The sequence below is a fragment of the Haliaeetus albicilla genome, chromosome 2, assembly GCF_947461875.1.
Source record: "Haliaeetus albicilla chromosome 2, bHalAlb1.1, whole genome shotgun sequence".
Classification (NCBI taxonomy): Eukaryota; Metazoa; Chordata; class Aves; order Accipitriformes; family Accipitridae; genus Haliaeetus; species Haliaeetus albicilla.
This window is the reverse complement of record NC_091484.1, coordinates 30630317-30644774: the sequence shown is the minus strand read 5'-3', so window position 1 is coordinate 30644774 and position 14458 is coordinate 30630317. Positions and strand designations below refer to the sequence as shown.

At 40.4% G+C, this 14458-nt stretch overlaps 1 protein-coding gene across 3 annotated transcripts in view; it reads right to left on the bottom strand.

The window, feature by feature from the left end:
* GLI3 (GLI family zinc finger 3) overlaps positions 1-14458 on the bottom strand; it is a 215009-nt gene that overhangs the window by 42415 nt on the left and 158136 nt on the right. For 2 of the 3 annotated variants that reach the window (XM_069812329.1, XM_069812318.1), the window contains exons 8-9: positions 1583-1799; positions 12-128 (exon numbers count right to left, since the gene is read on the bottom strand). In XM_069812329.1, coding sequence (XP_069668430.1) covers positions 12-128; positions 1583-1799 — 334 coding nt within the window. The remainder of the gene's footprint in view (positions 1-11; positions 129-1582; positions 1800-14458) is intronic. The other variant, XM_069812338.1, reaches the window with a different exon arrangement.

Sequence of the window (14458 nt, the reverse complement as noted above, 5' to 3'; positions counted from 1 at the left end):
GACCGCCATACCTGCACGCTTCCCGCTCCCGGGCTGGGGAGGTCCTCATCGGGCTTTATCTTGGAGCGCTTGTTGTGCATGGGATCTCCAGTGCTGCTCACTGCAGATTCGCTTGTGGGTTTATTCTGCTGTAGGCAGGGTTTTTTTTCCCCCCAAAAGAAGACAAAATTAGACTGTGATAAATATGTAGCTCCAAACAAAAATATGCAGCATCTGCTCAGCAACTTTATTTGGAGAAGCTACACTGTTAATTATATAGGATATGCAATTACATTGTGCTTCAATTACATAGCATTAACTTGTGGAAGAGCTGCATCGCTCAACCTTGTAATGGAGCAGGGAGGGAACAGGAAGGATGGCATTTGATGTAATTCCTTGCTACAAACCAATGCTGTTTTTGTCAGGCCAGGGAGGGGTAGGAGGAACTTGATTTTCCACATAGTGACAACTTCAGAAAGGCAATTTTGAAAAGCAAAATCACTGTGTGCTCATTCAAATAAACACAAGAGAAAGATTTATTTTTCACAGTTGGAAGAAAGGTTTTGCACTTAACATCTGCCCACAAGATCTCAGCTCTTTTACTGCATTTCCCATTATAATGGTGGATAGGAAGAAAAATTGAACACTAGCGTGAGACTCAGCCAAAAAAATCCTAGATGAAGTCCTGGATTCTCCCAAGTCAATAGCAAAACTACTGCTGACATAAACAGGCCAGAATCTTGTTTTTCTCTTACTGTGCTAGACTGAACACCATTATCTACACCTGCAAATGGATCTTGTAGGAATCCAGAGATCTTTTAGAGATATCTGAACTTGCACGGACCCCACAAAAAATCAATATGCTTCCTACAGCAGCATGTTCTGCTTCTACATTTGTAAAAGCTAGCTAGGAGATAAACAGCTCCCAGACTGATAAATAACCTATCCCAGGTCATCTGGAAACAAACAGCACTAGTTAATAACAGGCAAAGCACGAACTGTGATAAACTCTACATTATGGGCCTGATTCACTGCTGCACATGCCCAGCTTTTAAGAATACACCTTGGTTTACTGAAATGATTAATTCAAACTCAGTAAGTCCAATTTTGCACAAATCAAAGAAAAAAAAACTTCAAACCTCTGCACTATCTTCAAGTTCCTCTGTTGCTCACAGACTGAGTTACTCGCACCTGTGTCAGGAGGGCAGAATAGGACCCTGTGTCATATAACAGTCAGCCTGATTTGGAGGTGAAATCTGCTAATCTTTAAAATGTTAGTGTTTTGATGTGGTTTTCCCCCTTTTCTTACTCCCTACCTCTATTAACTTCCTGTGTAAGATCCAGGAGAGACAGCTTGGAATGAGAAGCTGCTGCAGCACACTGAAATATTTATGAGGACTAAAAAGCACACTACCAATCAGGAACTGTGGATACACTCCTGTGATTTATAATAGGGGACTGCAAAAGCTATAGCTGCAAGAAAACTGTTATCGAAGGGTCTCGGTGACAGTGGTGATTAATTGCCATCAAGACAATGTCATTTATTTAATTTATTTCATTTTTAAATTAATGGGGTGCAAAGGTTTCTTCTGTTGTCTCTCACCTGTGTGGACTCAGAAGGTCCAGAGCTGACCTGGACAGGGTTCAGGACACTGGGGATGCCAGGGATAGGTCTCTGGGTAGGAAAAGTTGGAGCAGGATGGATGAGTGGAGGACTGTGTCCAAAGGCTGAACCTAGGGTTTGCTGACGACTTATAATTTGCTGATGCATTTGCTGGAGGGATACCGGTGTAGGAGGGTATGTGAAACTCAGAGCAGGGCTGAATTTGGGAGAAAAAGGAGGGAAGAGGGAGGAAAATGATGAGGGTCGTTACAGTATGGAACCATATAGATTAAACCTTTAAAATATATTTGAAATATTTACATTAGTTGAAGTCAGGTCCCTCCCTCCCTCCCCCTCATATCTTTCTTCGTGCCCCAAAGGAGGATAAATCCTGGTTTTAAATCCAGAGTTGGCCTAGATTTACTAGTGAGTGCAAAAATGATACCATAACAAAACATAACATTTTTTCCTAACATTTACTAGGAAACCACAGAAAGCTGACTGAAATAAAATTCAGAAAAACTGAAATAAAAGGCAAGCAGTTCAATAACAGCTATTTATTGCAATAACAAACTTTATATAAAGAAAAAGAATGGGTGCCTACATGCTTTATAGTACTTTTATTGATAATGCAGTTCCCCTATGTTCACGTGTATGAAGCAGTTCCTTTAATCTTGGCTCATGCTACGCTCTTTCATATGTCTCTAGATCTTATTACAAGAGGAGAGAAAATCAATTGGTTAAATGTGTTCTGAACACCATGCTTGTCATATCACTCATTTGTTTGCAAAGATGGAAAGCTCAGTTCATCCAGAATGTCACCTAAAGAATTTCCATCAGTGCCGTTTGGTTACAGAAACTGATGGATTAACCTTTCCCCCCTGAAATTGGTGATCAATGAGTTTCAATGTAGAAATATTCCAATGGGAAAGCACTTCTCCTTCTTCCAGTTAAACAACATTAAATGTCTATTAAAGCCCATTATGCATGTTAATACCTGTCATCACTTCATTACTTCACCGTATTTCCCAGACTACAGTGACTTTGGAGGAAATTACACTGCCATCTAAGTACCTATTTTGTGGGTAGTGCCAAAGCATTCTTTGTGTCACACTCGAGAAATAAGTGGTGTGGAACTAAATCTTCACACACAAGAGTATGAGAGTCTCCTGGCAATGTTTGCCAATAACTTACAATCATAAAGGAAAAAAAAATATTTCAAAATATTTTAAAAAGGAGGAAAAAGTGTATTCACTGATTTTTTTTCCTTAAAAAAAAAACAGCGAACAACCACAGTCCACAGCCATATAAATTTAAAACATCTTAAAAGAGAGGGGTGCAAGCATAATACCTTTTAAGAATCAAGGCTTCTTCTAATGTCAAAAGGGTGGATTTAGTCCAAATTTACAGTCTGGAGTCTTAATTGCTGTTGCTGTTAAGTGCATTAACTGAAAATACCGTGATACAAAAAGCTAAAATCATTTCAACCATTTTAAGTAATAATTCTACAGAAATTCTGTGTTCATTAATCTGACTATACATTTTGTCTGTTTGACTACAATCCATAAAGAGACAGCTTCAATGTGATTACATTACTATTATTCCTGGTGAGAACTCTGCATTACAATAGTTTGCCCATTTAGGACAGAATATCATTAAGAATACCCTGGGAGAATTTTACTGGTCTTTGAGGAACTCTCTTTTCATTTTGCATTGTATTCTTTTTAATAAAGGGAGGCAGAAACGTAGTGAAAACAGTAATTGTTCACAGCAAGAGTTAGGGAGAAATCAGTAATAATATTCAGTTACTGCAGCTCTATAGTCCCTTCTAGTGTTCCTGTAAGCAACCATGAATGATTACAGCACGACTTAGCTAAGGTAGCCACTATGGATGATTGATAGGACATTAATCAAAAGATGCATATCAGACTCAGAATTTGTTCACAAGCTTTCTTCTAATAGCTGATTTCATGTTCAGTGAGCTCTATGCCAGTTTGTTCAATTTATTCTTCAGTGTACAAGCCATTCATCAAAGAACACAATGATTTAACACCCCTTTTCCTTTTTAGTGAACAAACATTGCTAAGTGTAACTACTCTGGCCTGTTCATTAAAAAACATACAATTACAATGTCATACATGAGGCTGAAACAATGCCTCCTTACTATACGCCAGCATTTTTTGCTTTGATATATATACTGTGAGTTCATCTCATATACTTCGAACACTAGACGGCACCATCACGAAGATGCTATCAAATTCACCAAGATCAACAAACGCAACAGAAACAATTTGTATGAAGTATTTTATTTTTCTGTGAGTGGTTAACACCTAGGACATCTTCACCCTTCAGCTGAATCAGTTTAAAAGAAAAAAATAAGTGGACTGATTTCATTGGGAGCTCCAAGCACACAGCAGCCTTGGAAATACAGGAGGGTTGGGTTTTTTTTTCCTTTCTAGGTGTTTAAGCATGCACAATACCTAGCTTTGCAAGTCCAGGTCCAAAACTTTGGTAATATTCTTCAGATCCTACATGGTAAAAAGACAAACTTACGATTCAGCCACAAGACATGACTGACTTAAGGCCTCAGCTCAGAGATGTAGATCCTGCCCATCACTGCTCTGTGACTACAGTTACATGAGAACCTGCACCTAACATTAATTTTTCAACCTATGCAAAGCAAGAGTACAGGAGATGCCTCCCAAACAGTTTGGGAGAGGCAGAAGGGACTGCTGTGATCTGAATATATTTTTATCTCAGCTGGAGGCTGTTAAGGTGCCACTGACTAGAGACTTGGGGACTTGGATGCTGAAGAGGAACCTTTGGCCCCGAGTAGGAAACAGACTGTAGAAGCTCCAAAATGTATGTACACGCACAACTTGCACTTAATGCAGCTCACTTATATTTACTGGAGTTTGGCAATATTCTCCACTCAGTCCCTCCAAAGATGGGAAAAGACTGCTGTGTCAATAGGGTATTTTTGGTCAAGCGTGCCTCCTTCACATTCTCTACCCCACATAGAGCAACATAAAAAGTGATGATGCCTACCCAGTGGCAAAATACCTTTCTAACTAAAGGACAAAAGCAGCTCTGCTTTAACAAATATAGAAACTGGTTTCACTGGCCTGCAGTGATGTGCCTTACACCAGTACAGTGCAAGTGCTTAAACGTTAAGTATATTTGAAATTCCCCTCCCTATATAAATAAAAATTACTTCCACCAAAAGGATAGATTTTACCTCATAGAGATGTCCTCTTTCTCTACATATGCTTTAACACCATATGGAGCCTCCAGAAGGAGGATGCTAAGCCAGGCATTGTTGACTTTTGTCCAATTTGGAAGCAAGCAAACTTGCAGGGTACAACCGAGGAGACAGACATCATCTTAGCTAGGGGCCCTGACTGGAAATCAATGACACCCGCAGCAGATGCATTAAGACACAGCTGGACAGATGTGCTAAGGAAAGGAAGAATCCTTATTTCTTTATTATCTTTCTTTTGCCCTGTGCTCAGCACCAAGGGTTGAGTCTGAGGTACTAGGATTTTTCTACGGAGCCTGGCAACCTGCACTCCATTCCTTCTGCCTCCAAACTTCAAACACCTCAGATTGAAATGAAAAGGAGATCATGAGGGAGCAGAGGAACAGGTATCAACTAGCCAGCACAGCTAAGGGGAGTACACAGAAATGGTGACAACAGTTCAGCCACCAGGGTGATTTCTTAAATAGCTCATATAGCTGCCTTCAAATAATTCTCTCCAACTGTTTCTGGAGAGCTCTTCATAAGGCAAGATGACCTGGCTGGGTTTAATGTCACCCTCATGCAAGATGCTGTCACAGGGCAGCCTGGACGATTTTTCTGATCTGAAAAGATCAGAAGGATCTGAAGAGAACAGAAGGTGGCAGGTCTTTCTCTGCCTTTCAGAAACCATTCAAGCTGCTCAACAATAAAGTGGATGTGGGCCAAAAAGAAGAAAAAGAAATCAAAGCTCGCAACATTGCTGACATGTAGCACCCTGTTGGGGAGACCTGGATTCCTGCCCTTCTTCCCGAAGATTTTAACACACTTTGTTCGATAACTCTTGAATACAGGTCATGTGAAGAATCCCCGTAGCCCAGAGGCCCTTCAGATCCCATGGGAACCCTCTGCCTTGACTGGCAGCCATATGCCCTCTTGCTGGCCCCAACAAGCTCACATTGCTTTCTAGCCAGGAGGCCAGCATCAGGAGGAAGGGTGGGCAGCAGCACCACCTGGCCTTGCCCAGCTGATCCAGCCACGTCTGCTCAGAAACATGCACCAAGATGGGACCGGTGTAGCTCAGTAACTGTCTAAAACTCATGCCGAGAGGCAGTAAACAAGACCTGAAAGTAATCATCTTTAGAGTCCAGAACTACTAAAACCAACAACCAGGTTTTTCAAAAGCGATGAGTGGTTTCAGAGGCCTCATTTTGCAACATGTTTCTTTTAAGATACCTTAAAGGGGCTGCATTTCAGACAAGGGGTGCTCAATACCTCCAAAATCCAGATGCCAGAAGAATGCAAGATGCCTGCCCCAATCATTCACATTGTGCAAAACACCAGTCACTTCCAAAAAATCTTGGATTCACAGAAGTGTAAGTGAATTATGAATCTTTTTCTTCCATCTTCCTACTGAGAAATGAAAATCTACTCCACTGGAGGGAATCTGACTTGTATTTCTGTTATAGACTTTTTGTTTTAAACAAAGTAGAAAAGGAAAAAAAGAAAAAGATGAATGCACGTAAGACCACTAATAAACTACATGCAGGTTATCTTTTTAGTTGTTAAGTTTTATGGGGGATAAGGGATAGAAAAACCATGTAATACGTCTGCTTAAGCATTCAATAACTCATATACACTGACAGAAAAGCCTATCAGTGATATCATTTAATTTTCCATACTGTGGGCTTCTGTGTCTGTCAGTCTCTCTCTCCCTCTCTTCTCCTCCTCTGCGAAGTCTCAAACTCCCTTCATCGGAGGTAAAGCAGGGCAGTAAACTACATTGCAATTACATGAGCACATCAAATTTTAAGGAACAGACTTCAAGAAGAAAAACAGACATTATAATCAAAACCAAACTTTGTGGCTACTTTGTGGCTGTCCTACTAACAAGGTCATCCAGTTTCTGGTCACAGCTGCGGAATTTACCACAAAACAGCTGTGAATTCGAGTCAGGAAAAATTCCTTCTTTCCTATACATTGCATAGGCGTGCCTAAGGAGACAGGCTGACGCAAAAATGCCAAGGAGATCCCAGCTCTGTGAATACTGTGAAGATAGTTTTGTTACATCATGATAGTTTTCTTTTCTTCACAAAAACTGTGAAGATAACTATCTTGTGTTCTTGTATCACAAAATACATGCAGTTCTGCAAGATCTGATGCATATAAGTCTTGCAAAAGTAACAGAGTGCTTTCCCCTTTCTGGTTCTGCTTTGCAAGGTGTTAGGAAAACAGCTTTTCAAGCATGTAAACTAGGGGGCGTTCAATGAAAGCCATAGGTGAATGACTTAAAAGAGATTAAAAAAAATCATTGGGGGACTTCTGGAACAGCTGCCCCAGGAAGCAGACATAGCCAGCAGGTTCACATGGGACTAGACAAGTCCAAAGATAACAGGTTCATAAAGAAATACTAAAAGGAACAAGCAAGAGCATATGCTTTGGGATCACTAATCTAATGATTATTGGTGTTGGGAGAGCACAGAGAGAACAAAAGTCAAAAAGCAGGCAGGTTCATGTGCTTATTAAATAGCATCCACTGTTTGCACCATCAGAGACAGACTGTGTGACTAGATAGTATCTAACACCTCTAGTTTGACCCAGTGAGACCTTTCTATGTTTTAAAATATCTTTTTTTCTTTTTTTTAAATTTCAAAAGGATAGATTTGTTTCTTTGGGATATCTTTATTTATTCACATAGAACAATGTTATGTTTACCATATTAAAGTTTTCTTTCCTGTCCTCTATCCTAATTCTTTCTTGCAGCAATTCAAGACCAGCACTTTGTTATTCTACCCAGCACTCATCATGCATCTTCCCCTTCGCAGTCTCTTCCTTTCTTTTCTCTTTTGCATATTTGAAATTATTACTATACCCTCTTCCTGTACAGTCTTCTCATCTTTAATCTGGATGAAATAGGTCAAGAACTGGTCGCAGTACAGTAACGTGTCATAGTGAGACACGTTGGCTCCATCTACATCACCGTGCAGAAGAAGGCTTCAGGCCCTTTGGCCTGAAGCGTCTTTGATGTACGGGTGGTACAGTCACAGCCCAAGTGCTCGCTCCATGAGGGAGGGTGCACCCTGCACTGCAAGGGAGCACACAGGCCCTTCCCGACTGGTAGAAAAGCCTTGGCACTCCTAGATCACTCTGTAGCCTCCATCAGTTCTTCCTGCCATCAGCGACTGACACTAGGCAGACCAAATGATCCAAGTCCCTCCAAAAAGGACCTCAGTTCACAAAGGGAGAGGTAATTTGTAGGTGGACTGTCTTCATGTTCAATAAAGCTGATCATCAAGTATTAGGATAACACCATGGCTTCTTCTAGCTCATGCTCAAGTAGGTACAGATGTCACTACTTTGTCTTACTCTCCCTGAAGAGTTGCGTGAAGACTGAGAGCAAGTGAAAATGAGAAACCAGGGTGCAGAAACCCACTAATACCCATTGGATGAATACCTGCACTCACTGAATTCAATGGAGTTTTTATCCTTTCCTTACACCAGGCCAGGATTTCACCTTTAGTTTTTGATTTGGATTTTCAAAGTCCTTCTTTATTGTTTAGGAATGTTGTTAAGGGGCAAACAAGTACCTTTCCCATTTTACAAATGTACCCAGCTACTCTTCAGGAAAGCACCCCTAATAACTCTTAAATACTTCTGAAGAGGGACTGACTTCAGCAAGTCCTTAAGTCCTGTCCTAAAACCTGGGCCCTACAGACATTGCAATCTTAACTGAATTAAATAATAATACAAGTCATAATTAAGTTAACAGTGATCAAATACTGCTTTTCACATGCTCAGATGCTCTTTTTTTATAAGGAGTAATGTAAGAAAGAGCTTCATTCATCCCACAGTAAACTGACATGTAGGTGTCACTGTCCAAAACGTGGGACATATGTAAGGGTGGCTGGGAGTTGAGCCATGGTTGCTGAGGGGGTCTGCATAAGCTGACTTCATAGACAGAAGTTTATGTATATAATTTGATGGAACTAAGTATATGTGTAATATGCAGCCAGGAACATTGCTCAGTCAGATGTGGAAAGCTGCAGTCAGTCAGCAGGACAGACTCGTAGTCTGACCCCAACAGAGATGTAGAAGAGAGAAAGCCAATGAGTTCTCCTTGGACAGGGTCCAGAAGCGAAGCAGCAGCCAGGACCATCAGACCAACCTGTCTTCCATTGTCTGAGTTGGCAGAAACAGGAATTTGTGTACGTTCTTTGTAAACAAACAGTAATGAATAAAAGTAAGTTTCCAACTCTGTCATCTACTTCTCCTCCTGATGGAAACAACCTGCAAGAGTGACTGTTGACAAATTACTCAGGTCGCATGAGTGACAACGCACTCAGCAACCTCGCAGCCCCGAAGAGCTTTGTGAAACTCCTACTGCTTCAAGTATTTTAGATGCAAAATGAAAACCAAATGGCTTTACAGGAAGGGAGACTTTAAAAATGTAATTCTGTTTGGATCATTTTACCCACAATATATGTAACATTTTTAGTAACACGAAATAAGAGTTTTGCTTTAAATCTTATTCTTTTCCCTCTACTTTCTAACTGACAACACTGAGCTGTGAGTAGACAATGCAGACAAGTCATCAGTTGCTTTTATGGCTTGTCACTTAAGTACAGGGGAAAACCGTATCAAACTGTGGCTATGAAACCAGACATGTGGTGTGATCTTAAAGGCAGGTATGAGACTTGAAATCCTTTGAAATAATTTTTCAAAACTGTCTAGGTTTCATGAATATCCCTCTGCATTTGTAATGTTGACACATTTCATTAAAAATCACTAACTTAGAGACAAGTCATCTAACTGAATTTGTAAAAAGACGTATCCTGCATCTAATAAAGTATAGCATATATTATACTATTTTTTCTTCCAGTTTTCATCAGATAATAGTCATGGTTTTACAATTGTATTTAACTCACATACATCATTGCCTCTTTTTTCACTTTTCTATTACCAGTTTAAAATTAACAGAGTCTGTGGTTTGTACTTTCTCTTCAGCTTACCATATTATCTATTCTGTTTTATCTGCTACGCTAGGTGAAATTTTTCTTCATGAATACATTGCCATATACCAGAGTAAAATGGAATAGTTTCACTGAGAGCAACAGAACCACACTGGTTAACCTTATGTGCTCAGACAGCACTGACAGCTTTGTCCTTCTCACTAGGATATTCCTGTTCAGGAATCCTTAGTATCCAAACTGGACTTTGTATTAACAGTACTTTGCATAATTCATCTGTGCTCCCTCCATGCAAGCTCATGACACTTCTGGCAAACATCATTTTGAATTAGATTCATGGCTAAGCATTTTTTGGTTTCTAAAACTGGTATCATTAATTACATGGAAAGTGCTAATTAATTCTTGCTTTTAGGGTCTGAAAATGAAGTAATGAAGTGTTAAACTACAGCACACTTCTCTTAGCTCCAGAACTTTCCTGGAATTAATAATGTGCTGGCTCCAATGACTTTAAACTCGAGTAACACTGAACTAGTCTGGAGCAAGTTGCTTCAAATTGACTTTTAATTACAAGATCTGTGACATACACAATTACAGGCATACACACAATCACACTTGTATATATGTATATCTGTACATATAAATGTGCATGCAACGTGCACCTGCACAGTCTATACTCTTTATGTTGCTTGACTTCTTACATTATATACTTTCTGAAGGCAGAAATCTTGCCATTCATGTGTATTTGTGGTGAAAGACATCCACCACTTTCTGCTGCAAGATGCAGGTGATCTCCAAAACAATCTCCCTTAATGTCACCATCCTATAAACTATATGAGCTTTCTATAGGAGGCTAGCTGCAGAATTAAATTTCAACAGAGCCTGAATTAGATGCAACTTTCTGTAATACTGATGAATTTCATTTTTATTCACTTTGTCGCACTTCTCTGCCATTCACGCTTCCTGAAAGAGGGTATAAAATGAAGCTATTATGGCATGATAAAGCATTATATTCTCTTCTGTAGGTTAACCATACACAGTACAAGACCACGGAGAATAAAGCTCTGTGCTGCGCATGTGATGTGTCTAGTTATAACAGAACCTGTTTCAGTGGGGTTACACCTGGTCTGAATTTGACTCAGTCTGAACTGCAACTAAGCCTTCATTTACAACATACTACATGCAATTAACTAGAGACATTTTAATGCAAGAAAAGCTTTCACTCACTCAGCTTTGCATCTTACTTAGGCAGATCCCAATAAGAGTGATAATAAAACAGCAAAATACCTGTAATGCTCACATAATTAACACACTTTTTATCCTGTACATCCTATCATAAGGAGCTTCTTGCAAAACATTGCTGAATATATTGTGTTCTACTCTAAATACATCCTTTTTAAGATCCATTTCATTAAGCAGCATTTGATTGTGTCCTTTTACACAGATTTAATTACATAAATATACAAACTTAAAACTTAAAGTTTAAAACAGAAATCAGATGTAAGAATTAAGCAGTTGGTTTTTAGTAAAAGTTAGATACAAATTTTCAGATGAGGTCGTCTGTTTTTTAGTGCAATTGTCAGCAATCTAGGCATGGATTCAAGCAAAGAAAAAATGAAATCTGCATATATGGCAAAATTATCTTAAGCAGCATGGTGAAGAGCTTAGAGGTTAGAGCCAAGTATGCTGATGAATGATCAATACTGATAGCAAGATGCATATCGATACTGAAGGGGAGTCTGAACTAATCATACACTGGTTCTAAATTAGCTGAGCCAACTCACGAGAAGCACTTGCTTGTCTCAATGCAGAATTCAATGGAGGAATGAAAATTTGATCAACATGAACCTATGGCAAAAACATGTTAAGACAAATGGAATGGGAAACAGAACACATAAAATCATGGTGCATTTGAATTGCTGGTCCTCTTCTGGAATATTATTGCATGTACTAGAGGGAGACTGTTTCAGACAGTATCGGCAGAAATGACAATGCAAGAAGTCTCTAAAGAGCAGACTGAAAACAACCATTTGCCTCAGAAAGGAGATGAATAAGAGGAGACATAATAAGAATATATAAAATATTGAATAAAGAAGGAAGCCTGAGAACATGAGGGCTCCCTGTCTTATAACTATAAGACATTCTGTTAAATTCAAAACCTGGATAATTTAAACCTGATAAAAGGATACTCTGCTTTTTTTATACAGTGCATAATTAGACTGTTGGGCGCTCTGCTGGAGATACTTCCACTTTTCTCTGTGATAACCTTATACTTCATTTGTATATCTTAACTCTGGTTTTATTTTTCTCTTTGCTTTTCACTCCGTGTTTGCCAAGGGAAGCTGGAGAAATTAATACGTGGCCACGTGTCTCTAGATAGAAAGCAGTTCAGAGAGATCGGCATTGACTAATTATACAACAAACGCTCTATACAAGGAGCTTATATGAGGTGAGGAAAACATTGAGAACCCAATACCTGCTTGCAGAAACACACACTCTTGGTCTTCCTCACTGATATTAATCCACTGCCGCCTAAGCTCCCCCTACAAACCTAACTATCCCTTTCTAGTGCTCTTCGTGAAAGTACCCTCACCACCCTGACGCTCAGCTCTGGGTCAGCCCAGAGCAAAGTGATAGGAGCCAGAACAGCCAGGATCTGGCTGTAATTAACCACACTATGTTAATTGCTCCTTCCTGTTCTGATGACATCAGGGAAGCAGGGGCAGAGCCTGGGGGGGGGAGGGTGAGTGCTACTGCTGTGCTTTCTCAGTTTCCTTCAAACCTTGGAGGAGATCCCAAAGGGCTCCCATGCTCACATGAAACTGAATTTTAACACATTATGAGATAGCTAAGGTCTATTCACAGTTACATCTGCCTAGACCCAAAGAAAGTCTCTTGCAGTAGGCAGAACTACTCCTGAGTTAAACACCTTGTAGCTGACAGGGAATTTTGCTCATTTTCTGAAAACTAACTTTGTAAATTTGGTATCACTGCCCTGCTAAGGGACTAGAAAAATACAGAGGTTCTGTATTTCAGATCATTTAGAACATGAAGTCCCAACCTTCTGTGTTTATTAAAGACCAGCTAATCTTTTGTAAAGGTTTTGAATTGGTACTCTTAATATCATGGGAAGTGATTACCCCCTCTATACTCACTCTAGGCCATGCTGCCTCTCAAAAAGAAGTGCTGCTGAAGTGCAAAGTCTAATAATTGTCACAGGTAGCAGATATAACATTAAGTACATCCTGACAAAAGATTAATAGCAGGGGTGCTGCACTGCAGGACTGAGGCAGGTAACCAAATGAGTAAATGTCAAATGAAGGATTATCCTCATTTGATGCTATTTCATACGTCTCCTTTCTGCATAATCTCTCCCAGCTGAGACCTAAACCAGGTGTTTTCAAATGCACAAAGTAGAAGCTCTACCTGGTGTGCTAAAGGACATCCACTATTAGCTGTCAGCAGGAGCAACATCTTCTTTTCAAGTACTCAGCCAGTAGTCAGGATACAGCATTACACTGCCAGCTGACAATGACAAAGCGCCCGCTAAGTCAAGCCCTATCTGGATTGTACTAAACTTTATTATTTATTTTTTGAACTGCAGTAGTACCCATGTTAAGGACCAAAGCCCTTCTGTGCTTGGCTCTGTAAAAACAGACCCCAAAATGTGGCTCCTTTCAGCTGATTTCACCCTCAACATCCCACAGTGCTCACATAGAGGGTCCTATGCTGAAAAGCTGTGTAAAGCACAGGATGTAATCCTTTAGCTAGAGGATGTACTTTTTTTAGCCAACGCGAAGACCAGCGAGGTCCTGGAGACACTTTCTTAACACAAGTAGCACCTTTGCAAAAACAGGCTAAAAGAGCATTGAGCCTGCAAAATCAAACATACCAGAACTAAACCTGCCTGTGACTTCATGTGCTGGCTCATCAGCTTTTAGTTATGTGACCATGCACCCCTTTTCCCCTCTGCAGGATTCATAACTCGTTCAGTGCACAAGATGCACAATAATCTTCAGTGAGAGACCCTCTTGGTATTTTTCTTCTCCTTGCCCAGAGTACTGCCCATAGGCCTTCCTTCCATTGTATTTAAACCATCAGTGAATACATAATTACTGATACCCTCCTGAGCTTCTCTACTGTGCTCATCACTGTATAAGCTAAGTGCTTCACAAAACAGTAATGCTTTCAGCCTCCCTCTGAGGTGAAGGAGAAGGACTCATTTTGCACAAGAATGTGAATCAAAGAAAGGTGAAGGTAAAAAGTGCCACTCATTGTGGTTGCCCAATTTCAGACATAGAGACCAGATCTCCCAGGTTACTTAACAAGACACAGTGCATGAAATGCTCAAAACAGCTGTCAGTAGCTTCAAGCCATGGCTGTGAGCAATTTGGCTCCTCTGCAGAATTAAGGGCGGCAGGCTGGGCCTCCAGAAGAGAAACTGTATGAGGCTGGTGGTCACTTCCGACTAGTTCAGTTTGGCCAGCATCAGACTGGGGTCCTGTTGCAAGAGCAGGGTCCACCCCAGGCAGCAAACCACCAGGTAAGAGGCTCTCTCCTCTTCTACAGCTTCCTGGGACAGGTGAGGCAGGGTCCTGAGGCTCTGACTGATCCAGAGAGGATGCTCAGCCTGTGCACTGAAGAAGGCAGGGGCCCTGTGAAAAAATACTGTGCAAC